The sequence below is a fragment of the Acomys minous genome (assembly GCF_964271855.1).
Source record: "Acomys minous genome assembly, chromosome: 13".
Lineage (NCBI taxonomy): Eukaryota > Metazoa > Chordata > Mammalia > Rodentia > Muridae > Acomys > Acomys minous.
Window position 1 is genome coordinate 60,417,453 of NC_140495.1, and position 15,182 is coordinate 60,432,634.

Below are 15,182 nucleotides of genomic sequence, written 5' to 3' on the forward strand. Positions count from 1 at the left end.
GGTCATGAGTGACCCACTTATTGTAATGGCCTCCTTATTCAACACTTGTTTGTTCCAAAGCCCTCACAGGTTCATTTTTTATTCTATCATCCATCCATCTATCTATCTATCTATCTATCTATCTATCTATCTATCTATCTACCTGTTTGGATGAACATGCCATAGCTCATATGTAGAGAGGAGAGAACAACTTGGGGAGTCAGTCCTCACCTTCTTGTTTTGTTTCTGTTTTTAGTTTTCGAGACAGGGTTTCTCTGTGTAGCCTTGGCTGTCCTGGACTCACTCTGTAGACAGGCGACCAGGCTGCCCTCGGACTCACAGAGAGCCATCTGTCTCTGCCTCCCGAGTGCTGGGATTAAGGGCGTAGGCCACTACCTCTGGCTCTCCTCACCTTCTTTATTGTAGGTCCTGACAATCTAACTCAGGTCCTCAGCTGAAGGCCAGCCAAGGCCAAATGAGACCCTATCTCAGAAAAGAGGATGTTCTCCTTCTCCTCTCCTTCTCCTTCTTCTTCCTCTTTTTTGGCTTTTTGAGATAGGGTTTCTCTGTGTAGCTCTGGCTCTTCTGGACTCACTTTGTAGACCAGGCTGACCTCAAACTCACAGAGATCTCCCTGCCTCTGCTTTCTGAGAATGCTGAGATTAAAGGCGAGTGTCTCCACTTCTGCCCTGTTATTCTAGCCCTCCTAAGGACATTCTCTCTGTGTTGACACATGTCACAGGAAGTGTTCATGATGCTAGGAGGCATGATTCTCAGCTGGTGAAGTAAGGGGAACTCCTTTGACTCTCAAGTCCCCCAGTTGTCCTCACCCAGGTGCATGACCTGGATCCAGTCCTTGTGTCCCTGCCTCTCAGAGTAAGAGCAAGTAGCCAGGTGGTGGTGACACACACCTTTAATCCCAGCACTTGGGAGGCAGAGGCAGGTGGATCTCTGTGAGTTCCAGGATAGCCTGGTCTACAAAGAGAGTCCGTGACAGTCAAGGCTACACAGAGAAACCCTGTCTTGAAAAATAAAACACACAAACAAAAAAGGAATAAGAGCAGTTGGGACAGCATCAGCACCACCATCTCCCTGCTCGGAAGTTCCCAGTCTGCCAGCGTGTCTCCTTCTCCTGCTGGAAGCTCAAGGACCTAGCATATCATTCTTAGCTTCCTGTTTTTAAAAAAGATTTATTTATTTATTTATTATTTATACACAGTGTTTTGCCTGGAAGAGCACCTGCAGGCCAGAAGAGGGCACCAGACCTCACTATAGATGGTTGTGAGCCACCATGTGGTTGCTGGGAATTGAACTCAGGACCTTTGGAAGAACAGCCAGTGCTCTTAACCTCTGAGCCATCTCTCCAGCCCCCGCTCAATATCTCCTTTTTCCTCACTCCCTCTCCTTTCACCCCCTTTCCTCCCTGCCTCCTGCCCCTCCTTTCCTCTCCCCCTCCACACGCTTTCTTTTCATCCTCTTCTCTCTCTTCTTCTCTTCCTCCTCCTCCCCTCATCATGTGACCCCCAAGTCCCTGGGGCTTTCTAAGAAACTCCTAAGGAAGCAAAAGAATGAAGTCTAGATGGGCAGAGGTGGTGCACTCCTTTAATCCCAGCACTCGGGAGGCAGAGGCAGGAGGATTGCTGTGAGTTCGAGGCCAGCCTGGTCTACAGAGCAAGTCGATGACAGCCAAGGCTATGCAGAGAAATCTTGTCTCAAAAAACAAAAAACAAAACCAAAAAGAAGAAGAAGAATGAGGTCTAGAGTGACAGGCCTCTCGCCAGCCGCTTAGACAGATTCTGGGGAAGAGGTGTCCCTCATGTCCAGAACAGAGACAGAGCCCCCCTTCATACTTAAGTCCTAGGACTCAAAGACTGACTGAAAATAATCATCCTAACTTAATATCAACCATCTGCAGCCTCCCTACAAATAACCATCTTGCTTTTTCAAGGATCCACAACAGATAGAAATGAACACGGTACAGCATCCATCAGAAAATTCAAGTCAAAATCGATTAAAAGTTGAAGATACAAACACTTAGTTCTGTATCATGTCAGCCTCTGACACAGGGCTAGCAGATACTCCTGTGGCCTTGAGATCAGTGGGAAGTTTGAGGAAGTGGCACAATAGAGCATTTTCCATTTGCCCATCCTGTACAATCCCACCCACCATCACCTGTCTTATCTCTTCTGAGGAAACCTGTGAATGGGCTCCAAACCCTGAAGGCACAGGCCTGTCCCCAAGCTGGGCTTCAAACTGGGCTCCACTTAGCATCCTAGTGACCCACCAGGACCTTGCGGCCACTGAGGTCAGTCAGCATGGAACTAGCCTTGATTGCCACTCTCACAGTTTTCAGAGACCCAGGAATCTGACAAGTGCCAACTTTACTAAGCTCCCCCACCCAACACAGCACGCACACAAATGACCCCACAGGCTGGTCAGTATAGAGAACTATTTATTATTACTCAAAGCTCAGGGTCCAGAGAAGGAAAGCTGGAAGCAGAGAGGAAGGGCAGAGGTGGAAGGCTGAGAGGAAGAAGGGCAGGTGGGTGTCTAGATGGCAAGCCTAGACGGCGGTGGCAAAGCCGACTCTGTTGTTGCCCATGTCAAAGATGGCGTAGTAAGACCTGAGGAAGACATCTCCAAGGATCCACATGGGCTGGCCACTCTCAGAGGTCAGATAGGTGGTCTCAAGGCCAACCATGCAGTAGCTGCCCTCCTGTCCAACAGAAAGACAACAGTCACACACTTGCTCAGGTGTGGACTTAACTTTGGCCTTGAATGACACAAAGACTGTCCAAAGGGCTCTTGAGCCACCTTACCCCCCCCCCCATAGCAAGGACTGCAGGGGCTTGAGGGGAAATGGGGGTTGTTTCTCCAATAGCTGACTTCAAGTTGCAGTGGTTCTAAGAAGCTGAGGCCTTCTTCCTTCACAGACCACCCGCCCCCCTGCTCCAGGCCTGCACCGGGCGAGCCTGGTCATTAGGCCTTGAGGACAGACCACCTTTGATTCAAACCTTAGCATAGCTTTTCTAGACTGACAGCTCTGCCCAGAGGAACTAGGCCTTACCTGGATGATGTAGGCAGAGGGTGACAGAGGGAGCTGGACACCGTTGAGGACAAAGCTGAAGGTAGGCAGGCTGCTGACACTATCACAGTTCACATAATACTGCAAAGAGGAACAGGGCCCAGGCTGATATATCTTACTCAGAAGAGTGCCCACCACAGCTGCCGCCTCAGCGTTCTACACCCTAGGCCCGTGCCCACTGTCTGCTGTGGACCTGAGGAAGCAGCTGGCCTATATACTTTTAGCATTCAGCAGCTTTGGCCCGGATTGGGAGGGATCTGAGGAGACCTGAGGAGCCCACTACGCTAAAGCGCTGCTCCTGAAGGACTGTCCATTCTGAGAGATTGAATTGCTGCCCTCCCTCAGCAAGTGCCCTTTAACACACAGATCTGTAGAACATGGAACCTTTTGTCAGTGTCATACACAACCTCACCCCTGGAATCAGTGAGATGGGCTCCTTAGCAAACCTTCTGCAGGGCTTAGGACCAAGCAGGCCAGGAGAGCATGGGGAAGTAAAGGGGGTGTGGCACACAGAGCTGTCCCATTTATGTGGCGCCTCCCCTTCTGGTCACTTGATAATAATCCTAAAGCCCAGACAGTGTTTGATTCATATTCAGGATGACTTCAGCTCAGAGGAAAGTCTCGCCCTGCCGCACTCCCTCAGCTCCAGCCTTTAGGTCTCCACTGTACCAGGGTCACTACCACCCTCCCTGCCCCCACCAGCGCCTTCAGAAGCTAAAATCTTGGAGGTCAAGGACTCAGCTATCTTTGTGTTCCCAAAGAGAAACTGCAAATCACACACACACACACACACACACACACACACACACACACACACACACACACCGTGCAGGACGGCCTCTGCCAGACTCACCTCTCCATATTCTCCCTCCTCGGCTCCGATGGCCTGCAGCAGCTCACTCAGGTACTGGGAAGGCATGGTGAGCAGAGAGGTGCCAGTGTCTACAATGCCCTGACAGCCCTGGGAACACCAGCCAGAGGCCTGCTCACCAATAAAGAACCTGAATGGTAAAACAGACAGCGGCCTCAGCTCCCACCTACCTGTCCCAGGGAATCGGAGGGTCTTCCTAAAAGGGCGCCACAGGTGGATGCATACAGAGACAAGTTGTTCTTGAGGACAGTAAGGGGACACCCATGTCACACCACCTTAGAGTCTATATGAAGACATATAAATGGCCTAGACACAGCAAAAGCCAGAGCCACTGGTTGTTGTAAGGAGTTTGAAAGGACATGCTCTGAGTCTAACCTGTGGAGTTAGACTGCGGGGCCCTCATTGCTGAGATTGGATGGGCTGCCCATCTCTGTGGCCTCAACCCCATTTCTCCAAATTTAGCTAGGCTTTTTTGTTTTGTTTTGATTTGTTGAGACAGGGTGTCTCTGTGTAGCCCTGGCTGTCCTGGACTTGCTTTGTAGACCAGGCTAGCCTTGAACTCACAGCAATCTGACCCCCTCTGCCTACTAAGAGCTGAAATTAAAGGTGTGCATCCCCAAATCCAGCTTTAGCTGGGTTTTGATGCTCCTGGATGGCTTGGGTCGCTGTGACTTTGGGAGAGGGCATATACTAGAGACTCTCTCCCTCCCTCCCCAACCAGCGGGTGTCCGCATTGGCCAATAGTTTCTAGGGTTGTCTTGAGGTACAAGGACACACTCCCCAAGGCCCCACCACAGACTCACTCTTCGATGCTAATCTGCCAGTACAGCTCCTGAGTGACAGGAACCCAGGTGATCTCCCCAGTGTAGAGGTTCTCATCCACACCTCCAAACACGATCTGTCCTCCATTAGACCCCTGCTGGCTACAGAAGACACAAGGCAAGGGAAGGCCTGAGCAGCCATAGAATTCCTGTGATGAAACAGCTGCTTCCTTCATCTCACACTGAGGCTCCCTCAGACTGGTGCTCCGTGGGGACAGTCAGTGTTCCCTTCAGATTGGAGCTTCCTGAAGATGGGCTGTTTCCCTCAGATGGGCTGTCTGTCTGGGCCTCTCAGAAGCCTCAGTGCTTCAGACTCTGGAGTGAAGATGGCCCACAGAGCCCCAGCCCTCCCTGCAGGGACTGATGCTTTGTGAACCCCACCAGCTATTGTGTTGTCTTCTGCTTTTTACCTCATGCCGCCTGACAGAACTCGTCACACAAGCTGGCTTGTTAACTTTTCTATTGAAACAGACAAGTGAGGCTTGGGAGAGGGGGTAGTGCGAGGGGGGAGAAGGAAGAAAGTTTTTCACATTGTCCTGGTAGCCCTCCCCAGCAAACAGTAGAGAGTGCAGGGATAGACTGAGGTGACAAAGACAGAGATTAAAAGAGGCAAAAAGTAAGTCAGGAGAGTTGGTGACAGTGAAGCTGCCTATGTCAGATCCAAGCCCTCAAACCTGGGCACTCCCTAGAAGGAAGCTAACTCAGAAGAAAAAATAGAGACACATGGGGCCCACTCAGGGCCCAGTCTGGTCTGCTAGAGGGATAATCACAGGTCACAAGTCAATCCTGACCCAAGCCCCAAAGGCTCCAGACCAGCTGGAACAATAGAGCAAAGGAGACGAAACAGGAGACTGCTGTACAGGAGAGATGTGCAGGAGAAAATCCAGGCCAGTGAGGGCCCTCAGTGGGGCAGGCACAGGAGTCGGACTCAGGAAGTGCTGGAGTGAAAGCCAGACTCCCAGACTTGAGCCTGAAACAGGAGGCTTGTCACAGTCAAAGAGCACAAAAGGCAGTGTGCTGGCAGGATGGCTCAGCAAGTGAAGCTGCTCCTGCCCGAGCTTGACAAATTGGGTTCCATCTTTGGGACCCACGTGGGCCCAAAAGGAGGGAACCAACTCCTGCAAGTTGTCCTCTGACCTCTACAAGCTCACTGTGGCCTGGGCCCCAACCCCTGCTCTAATACAAACAAATAACTGTTGAAAAAAAAAGGGGGGGGGAGCAGACAGGAAACAGATCTAGGGTGGGGTGTGTAAAACTCAGGAACTGGAGAGGGAAGCTCTGCAGGAACAGGTGGGGCTGAAGCCTCCAACCCTCAACCTATCACAACTCAGTTGGGTAGTGGAAGGACTGAGGGTTTGTAAGTGGTCGCTTACCTGCCAAGGTAGACACCAAAGAGTGGCTGGGAGAGGGCACCCTCGCTCAGCAAGCCCTGCAGGGCGGTGGTGGCGCCCCCTTCAGACAGCCCAGGGTAGGCCAGGCCCATGATGCCGTCAAATTTTGCATAGACAAAATTGGTACCTGGCTCATTCTCACTCAGGCCAAACTCCTGGTTGGGGACCTGAATGCCTTGGACCTGGAGAGGAGGATAAAGAGAGGGATGGTGACTGGGCCTCCCTGCTCCTCCAGAGCCCCTCACTCCTGTTCATCTCTCCTCACTTCAGCACCCCTCACAGGAGCCATCTTCAAGTGTCAGGACAGACCCTGCACTGTCCCTGCTCCTGCCCTGTCCCTCCCTCCTCTGAAGATCTATGTCCCTGATGAAAATGGCCACAACCAACGGCTTCCTCCTGGCTTCCTCAGCTCCTGACACTGAATGGCCATGAGTAAGAGTCAGCAGTGTGAATGGACGAGGTCCTGTGCAGACATCCGTCCTATGAGCAGCATTTCCATCACATTTCGGGGGCTCTATCTAAGGCCTCCCCCATCTTCCTCCCATACCCATCCCCCAGCTAGGAGTAGGGACCCTCACTCACGGTCATAGTGTCATAGCCAAAGAAGCCAGTCAGGCTGCCGGTACCATACTGCAGGGAGAAGGTCTGCCCTTCCGTGTAGTAAGTGGAGGACTCACTGGGGTTGTAGCGGGCATGTGTGGCTGCAAGGGCAGGTGGGCTGATGAGTAGAGCCCAGAGCCTGCCATCCCTCCCAGCCTGTGCTTAACCCCAGCATCCCCTACTCAAGACTTCAAGGGGTGGCCAGCAGTGACTCACCCATGAAGAGCCCTAGCACAGACTTAGGACCAGAGATAATAGGACCCCAAGGCTCTGGAAGGGACCAAACTCTATTACAGAGGTAACTTCCATCTCCCCGTGCAAACTACTGCAGGAGGAGACCACATCCAGGATTGCTCCCACCCATCCTTTAGACACCCTTGATGCAAACATGATGCGGAGATTACCCACAACTAAAGGACTGCCTTGTCCTGCTGACCAGGATGGGTGGGATGGAACAAAACGGAGTGGGGGAAGTGAGCTGCCAGAGATGGAGGAATATGTTTCTTAGCAAGAAAGGCAAAGGAGCCACCCAGCTGCAGGGCCAGCCTCATTGGCAAGGCTTGGATTCAACATGGGACCTCATGTGAGTGGGGAACTGCACCCTCCCCTCCAGGAGTGAGTTCCCCAGCATCCCTAAGGAGATGTCTGCCCCTTCTGCTACCCATCCAGCACTCACTGCAGGCCTGGCTCTGGCAGTAGACAGAAGACACCCACAGGTTGGAGGAGCCAGTGTCGAAAAGGACCAGGAAGTTCTGGGGTGGAGTCCCGATGCTGATCTCGCCATAGTAGGAAGCCTGATGGGGCAGAGGGGATGAGGGGGATGTGACAGGGGAGACATTAGCTCTCAGAGATCCAAGGGCTCAGCTATAACAAAGGTAAGCAGGAAAGAACCCAGCTTGTGCCTTTCAGACCACACCAAAACTAGCCACCCAAGTCTTCCCTCATAAACTGCCCCATGGGAGGCAGAGGCAGGCAGATCTCCATGAGTACAAGGCCAGCTTCTTCTACAGAGCAAGATCCAGGACAGCTAGAGCTATTACACAGAGAAACCCAGTCTCGAAAAACAGAAATATAAAAATAAATAAAAATTTAAAAACTGCCCCAAGCCTAGGGATGCTCAGTCTATCCCTGGCCAGTCAAAATGTTCTTTGTGGGCTCAGAGGCAAGGACAGTAAGAACTTCCCTCAGACTCTTTAAACAGTTGCCCACAACAGATTAGAAGAAGAGGGTACACCTCAAGGCACTGAGGCAAGGAGATTTCAGCTTTGGTAGCAGATTCAGAGACTCTTGGGGCGGTGATGGTGGGGTTTAAAGGGTGGCTCACAACCATCTATAAGAAATCTGGTGCTTTCTTCTGGCATGCAGGCAGAGCACTGTATACATGATAATAAATGAATAAATATTTTTTAAAGGCTTACGTCCATGTAGGCCATGGGCTCATAGAGCACACTGAAGTCACCAAAGCTGCCCAAGCGGTACTTCCTGCCGATGTCGTGCTTGTGGGTCTTCAGAAAATCTTTGAGCACCCCCTTCTCCTTCATGGTCTCACGGACAGTCTTCATTTTCTTCAGGGGGACCCTGAGGAAGGCTGCGTGTCAGGCCAGTGCCCTGGGTCCTTCCGCCCAGACTGCTCCCCTCTCTCCTGTCCGTCCGTCCGTCCGTCTGTCCATCTGTCTGTCTGTCTCTTTTTCTCAGTCTCTGTCTCTCTGTATCTCTCTGTCTCTGTCTATATGTCTCTGTCCTTCTGTCCTTCTGTCTCTCTGTCTCTGTCACTGTGTCTCTCCGAGTCTCTGTCTCTCTGTCTCTCTGTCTCTAGTCTCTGTTGGTCTGTATGTGTCTGTGTCTGTGTCTCTCTCTCTCTCTCTCCCTCCTGGCTCCATCTGTGTGCCTCAATCTCTCTACCACTCTTTCCCACAATGGCCATTGTTTGTATCTCTCTTCCCTCTCATCTTTTTGTCTTGATTTCTTTCTAGCTCTTTCTCTCTTTGTCTTTTTTTTCCCTTTCCTCCTGCTTCAAACTCCTCCTAAGTACTTGCTCCAAGATTTAGGAATTAATCAGCTTCAACCATATCTACCTTCACCCCCACATGGAAGCACCCCTACATGGAAGCACCCCTGCTGCCCAGGCCCCCTGCTCTAATAAACCCTGCAACTCCCTCCCAAGAAGGGGAGAGCGCCTTGGAGAATTGTCCTTGTTAGAATCAGTGTGTTTATGTCTTTGTACCTCAGGCTGGCCTCAAACTTAGTACATATCAAAGAGTGGCTTTTACCTTCTGATCCTTCTGCCTCTACCTCCCAAGAATAGGCCACTCCACCCCATTTCTAGGGTGCTGGGGGTCAAAGCCAGAGCACCATACATGCTTGGCAGGTATTGCCCAACTGAGCCATATTCTGGCCCACATTTTAATAGGTGCCAGAGAAAGTAAATTCCCCCAAAGTATCCTTTCCCATTGTGGTCCTCGATATTGAGCACCAGCCCATGTCACAGAGCATGGAGTAAGTGGAATCGGGCTGATCCTCCCTAGTTGTCAGTAACATCACCATCGAAAGAAGTCACTGTGCTTCTCGGGACATTGGGAAAGTGGCTTGGGAGCTGCAGGGTTAGCACTTTGCTGTCTTGGTTTCTGCCAGTATCACCATAAGCACGGCTGTCACTGCTCAGAGGTCTCTGCAGAGGCACCTGCTTGCTCTGCAGCCTAGAATTCCTTTCTCTTTTACTTTGTTCTCCATCTTGCCCCTTCTTCTCTTAGAACTCTCTGTTCCAGCTTTTCTGTGCTAAACCTCTTGACAAGAGTCACCCCAGTCGTCTCTGCTGAGTTTGCACAATGGAAGTTTCTGGGAGGAGCTGACTTTTCACCCAAGAAACTACCAGGCAGCAGGCTGAGAAAAATGGCTCAACATGGAAAGGTGCTGTTGTCAAGCCTGACGACCTGAGTTTAGCTCATAGGATCCATATGGTAAAAGGAGAGCACTGAGTGCTGCGCTTTGTCCTCTGACCTGCACATGTGGTCAGTGGCATGGGTACACTCACACTGGCCCTCATGGACACAAAATAAACTTTAAAGCAATAAAAAGATTGAGTCATAATTTAAAATGATGAGGTACCAATGTCTACAGATACTCAAGTCCATGGGCATTACCTATAATGTATGCGAATCCTCCCACTACCTCAAATTATCACCAGATTACTATTAACAGCTACTAAGGGGCTGAAGACATGGCTCCGTGGATAAGAGCACTGTTTCCTCTTCCAGAAGAGCGAGGTTCAATCCTCAGCACCCACAGTCAGTTGTGGTTCCAGTCCCAGGGGATCTGACACCTCCCTAGCACCATGCACTAGGCTCCAGGCTCCCACTGCAGGCTCTCTGTGCCTATAGTGGTCTCCAGTCTCACCTGAGCAAAGATGCCTCCAAGATGGGGAGGCAGAGCAAAGCTACCACCATCCACTTCATGATGACGATTCGCAGCTGAGTCTCACAGGAAAACCCGCTTCGAGGTCGACGGTTGCAGTGGACTGAAGACCTGAGCACTACTCCTTCCTGTTATATACCCAGGAGCTGGCCCAGCCCCTGACTCCCAGCCCTGGGTAAGCATGACCCCTGCCCCGGACCCCAAAGCCAAGGTGTTCCTTGGACTCTGCGTATCAATAGTTTCTGTGATTTTTTCTTTCTGGAGCATGACCGTGACACTTTTCATCTTATTGACTTTTTAATTCAAGCAGACAAGGCCAGGGGTAAAGTGATAAGAGCAAACAAAGTGGCCGCACCGTGGATTGGCCAAGATTACAATGCCCCTGGGAATCAGAGGCAAGATGTAGGGTGTGAGGGCTTGAATGAGGGACCTGGGACCTGACAGCTGCGCCCTCAAGCTTGGCACTAATGAAATTTGGAAGCAAATAAGCCGGGCATGGTGGCGCACGCCTTTAATCACAGCACTCAGGAGGCAAAGGCAGGTGGATCGATGTGAGTTCCAAGCCAGCCTGGTGTACAAAGCAAGTCCAGGTCAGCCAAGGCTAACACAGAGAAACCCTGTCTCAAAAACCAAAAAAAAGAAAGAAAGAAAGAAAGAAAGGAAGGAAGGAAGGAAGGAAGAAAGAAAGAAAGAAAAAATTTAAATCAGATAATTCTTTGCTCCAGGCACTGTCCTTGGTTACTGTAGGGAGCTAGTGGTACCCCAATCTTCCCACTAAAAGGCAAGAGCAGCCCCCCAGTTGTAGCCACCAAAATGTCTCCAGGCATTGGTGGTTTCCCCTGGAGACAAGTCCTTGAGGACTGCTGTTGTATCTGCAAGCGACATACTTGAAGATCTGACTTCAGTCCTCCTTCCCAGTACCCCCTAATACATCTCGTTGCAGGGGTTCAGGGTGTCTGCAGGATGAGGGGCCAGGGACCAGCCTGGTGGCTATGGTCACAGTGGCAACAGTGGCCATATGGGCAATGTGAACACTGAGACCAATGCTGGTGGATTAAGTCAGAACTGATTGGGGGCTTGGGAAAATTTTGGCATGAAATGGCGTAAACTCAGCAGGGCTCTTTTGTAGGAGAGTGTCACACCAGCTCTGCCATATGAACCAGGACAGATGCTTCTGTCCTCCAGTGTCAGGCATACAGATGCATGCCACCACACCTGCTCTTCCTGTGCATGCTGACCTTCAACTCAAGTCCCCATGCCTGCACGACCTAGGCTATTTGTATGCTTTATTTGGAGATGAGGTCTCAAGTTGTGTTCTTGGAACTCTCTATATAGCCCAGGTTGGCCTGGAATCCTCAACCATCTTTGTGCCCTAGCGCCCAAATTCAGGGGTTATAGGTATGAGCTCTTACACCTGAATCTTTTTATTTTTGAGACAGACAGTTGTACATTGCACAGGCTAGACTGGAACTCACTCTGTAGCCTAGGCAGGCCTTTAACTTGTCATCCCCCTGCCTCAGCTTCAGGTCGGTTGGATTACAGGCCTATCCTATAAGTAGGCCAGGCACTCCTATGTTTAGGGCTTCTAAAAATTCCCCTATCTCAACTGGGCATGGCGGCGCACACCCATCACTCAGAAGACAGAGTCAGGTGGATCAGTGGGAGCTCCAGGTTAGCCTGGTCTACAAAGCAAGTCCAGGACAGCCAAGGCTACAGAGAGAAACCCTGTCTCTGTGGCTCTATCTCCTCCCATTACCTTCCCTCAAGCCCTTACTCATGTCCACTACCCACTTCACCCTCTGACCTTGCTACGACTTCCCCTTCACTTGAATTAGCTAGGCCGCCAACCTGCTCACCAGTGAATGAGTGGGAAAAGGCCCCTGACAGCCCTCTCTGTTGCCCCTTACCTCAGACTCTGGGCCCCATCTAGACTTATATTAGGACATCCTAGCTAAATTGACAGGCCCCCGGCGTTCCTCATCCCGTCTACCCAAGTTGGCCCTCTGAAATTTTTGCCAGTCACTTCAAGGTCCCAAGACCTCCTCTGGCCCTGGTCTGTCCCCTGCCCAATATCTAAAAAGCTCAATTTGTATGTGTCATGGATCGTCAAGACCTGAGACACATGATAAGTCACCAAGGCCATCTTTCTCATGCAGTGAAGTAGTGGGTACTGGCCCATTGGTCACTGGTCATGCTTTGCTCCATACGCTGCATCTCTGACAGTGCTGCCTGACAGGCACTGGGCCTCCAGCAGTCTCTGATGGTCACCAGATGTTTCCTGGGTTTTTTTTTTAATTACACTTATTTATGTATGTATGTATTGTGTGTGCATTTGTATACATGGGTGCTTGTGTGCTGTGGCATATATGTAGAGATCCGATGAGAACTTGCTAGGGTCAGTTTTCTCCGTTCATCATGTGGGTCCCAGAGATTGAACATAGGTCATCAGGCTTTGTGACAAGTACTTTTACTCACTGAGCCATCTTACTGCTCCTCCCAGTCCCTTAACCCCTTTCCCCCCTCCCTCATCCCCACCTCTGCCCCACCTCCCCACCAACCTCTGACCCAGTGCATCTCATCTCTGAACCTCCCAGTGTGCGGAAGCTGAGTGTTCACATCCTCATACCTGTCAGAGGCCCCAGAAATCACTAACAACTGATGGAGCCCACCAGGCTGTTTGCAATGGGCCTTAGCTACTCCTCACACCGCAGTATCCCAGTGGTTCAGCTTCCACCAAGTTCATCTTCCTTTTTATGTTTGTTTGATTGGTTGGTTGGGTTTTTTGTTTGTTTGTTTATTTTTTGAGACAGGGTTTCTCTGGGTAGTCTTGGCTGTCCTGGACTCGCTTTGTAGATCAGGCTGGCCTTGAACTCACAGAGATCTGCCTGTCTCTGCCTCCCAAGTGCTGGGATTAAAGGCATGCGCCACCCCACCGGGCCAAATTCATCTTCTTTTCCTAGCCTACACATCCTTGTTGCTCCAGGCTCAGCAGTCCTGCTGCTTCCTCACTTTGCAATCCACCTGAAAGCTACCTCCCCCATCAGGACCCAGACAAAGGCCACAGAGTCCTCCCTCTGCTCCCCACCAACTCTGAACCCACTATGGAAAATGCATTTTCTTTTCCTGATGTTATTTATTTCTATCCCAATGACTTTACCCAAATTCAACAGCCTCTGGCCCACAGAAGGGTCTCTTCCTGCACACAACCTCTTAAACAGTCAAAGATGAGGGCACTGCAAAGTCACACAGGGAGCTGCCTGTTTCTACAACGTGGCCACATGAATTAGATGGTTGTGAAGCCAGGAATTGTGCTGCAGGCCTTCGTTCCAGCACCTGGGAGGCAGAGGCAATTGTATCTCTGAGTTCAGAGCAGGTTGTCTGATTTGTGAGTTGTAGGACAGTTCCAGAGGTACATAGTGAGACGCTGTAAGAGTGGAGGGGGGTAAGGGGGTAGGGAGGAAGGAAAAGACATCATTAATCAATCAAGTAAACCTTGGCAGCACCACAAATCAATTACTTTAGTCTTTTGCACAGTCCTCAGACAGGCCCTTAGACTTTATCTGTTTTTGGTTTGGTTTTGTTTTGGTTTTGGGGGTTTTTTGTTTTGTTTTGTTTTTTGAGACAGGGTTTCTCCATGTAGCCTTGGCTGTCTTTGACTTGCTTTGTAGACCAGGCTGGCGTTGAACTCACAGTGATCTGTCTGCCACTGCCTCCCATGTACTGGGATTAAAGGCGAGTGCCACCATGCCTGATTGGGCCTTAGACTTTAGATTACAGCTCTTCCCAATCCAGCACTAACCAACAATCCCCCAAATCCGTGTGTGTGTGTGTGTGTGTGTGTGTGTGTGTGTGTGTGTGTGTGTGTGTGTATGTGTTCATCTGTACAAGCATGTGTGGAGGCCAGAGGTTGATGTCAGGTACATTTCCTCAATCTGTTCTCCACTTTAATTTCCTAAGGTTTATTTTTATTTATGTATATGCATATGTACATGTGAGTGAACAGCATACATGTATGAGTGCCATTGGAGGCCAAGAATTGGGTATTGGGTGCCCTGGAAAGGGAGTTTTGGTGGCTGTGAGACATCCAAAATAAGTACGAGGACCTGACCTTGGGTCCTCTAAAAAAAACAGCAAGTCCTCCTTATAGATGTGTCACCTCTCCAGCCCATTTGCCTTATGTTTGAGATAGATCCTATCACTGAACCTAAAGCTCATCTATACTGTGTGGCCAGCAGAACCTCGGCCTCCTTCTCTCTCCAGCCGCCACCCCTGGAGTCACAGATGTGTCCCTCCATGCCTGGCATTTAGATGAGATCTATAAAAAATGAGATATAGATATATAGAAAATAGTTGGGCCTGGAGTTTCACTCGGTGATAGCATGCTTCCCTCATGCCCTTGGGATACTGGGTTCAAGGACCAACATCAGCAAAAATGGGGGGGAGTTGAAAAAAAAAATCAGGGTGGCTTCTTCAAAGTATGAGTGCTTACACCCTTCAAATTACCCAGCAGCCCTTGTTGTACACAAGCCACACTGCCTGTGCCAAGGCAACTTCTGTTCTCTTCTTATCATGTCTGATTGCCACAGAAACACGTTTCCATGCATTAAGATAGGCTGGGGGCTTATCGGCTCCGCAGGCTGCATGCTGCTGTATCTTTTTGGTAGCTGGGAGTACTAGGCCCAATCCATTTGGGTTCTGTCCAGTTTCCTATTGCTATCAATAGCTCAGCTCCCACACCAGAATGCATCCAAAGGCATGGAGTGGTGAGGTCCCCGTCATCAGTGGCATGCACGCAGAGGCTAAAGGACCCTTTCTGAGGCTGTCTGACGGAAGGGTTTCCTGTTCTGGGTGTGAAGCTGGGTCAGGATCTGAATTTTTCTGTGAGCTGGGATGTCTGCGCTTAACCCCAGGGTTGTCTGAACCTTGTGTGGTGCAGCTTACAGCGTGATGCTTTTGTTAGAGTCTCTAGTATCTGGTTGCGTTTTTACTTTTCTCCTGAAATGTTGTGGGAAGGTTTTTTTGTT

The 15,182-nt window shown here is 50.4% G+C and overlaps 1 protein-coding gene across 1 annotated transcript; it reads right to left on the reverse strand.

Moving 5' to 3' along the window:
- Positions 1-2,431: 2,431 nt before the first annotated feature.
- Positions 2,432-10,199, reverse strand: LOC311581149 (gastricsin-like; the record flags this gene model as incomplete). The annotated part of the gene is made up of 9 exons (XM_084753179.1): positions 2,432-2,695; positions 3,047-3,145; positions 3,918-4,065; positions 4,739-4,858; positions 6,130-6,329; positions 6,730-6,848; positions 7,424-7,541; positions 8,166-8,325; positions 10,141-10,199. 9 exons carry the CDS (start codon positions 10,197-10,199, stop codon positions 2,543-2,545), a joined length of 1,176 nt encoding a protein of 391 aa, XP_084609305.1. The 3' UTR covers positions 2,432-2,542.
- Between the last annotated feature and the right edge of the window lie 4,983 nt (positions 10,200-15,182).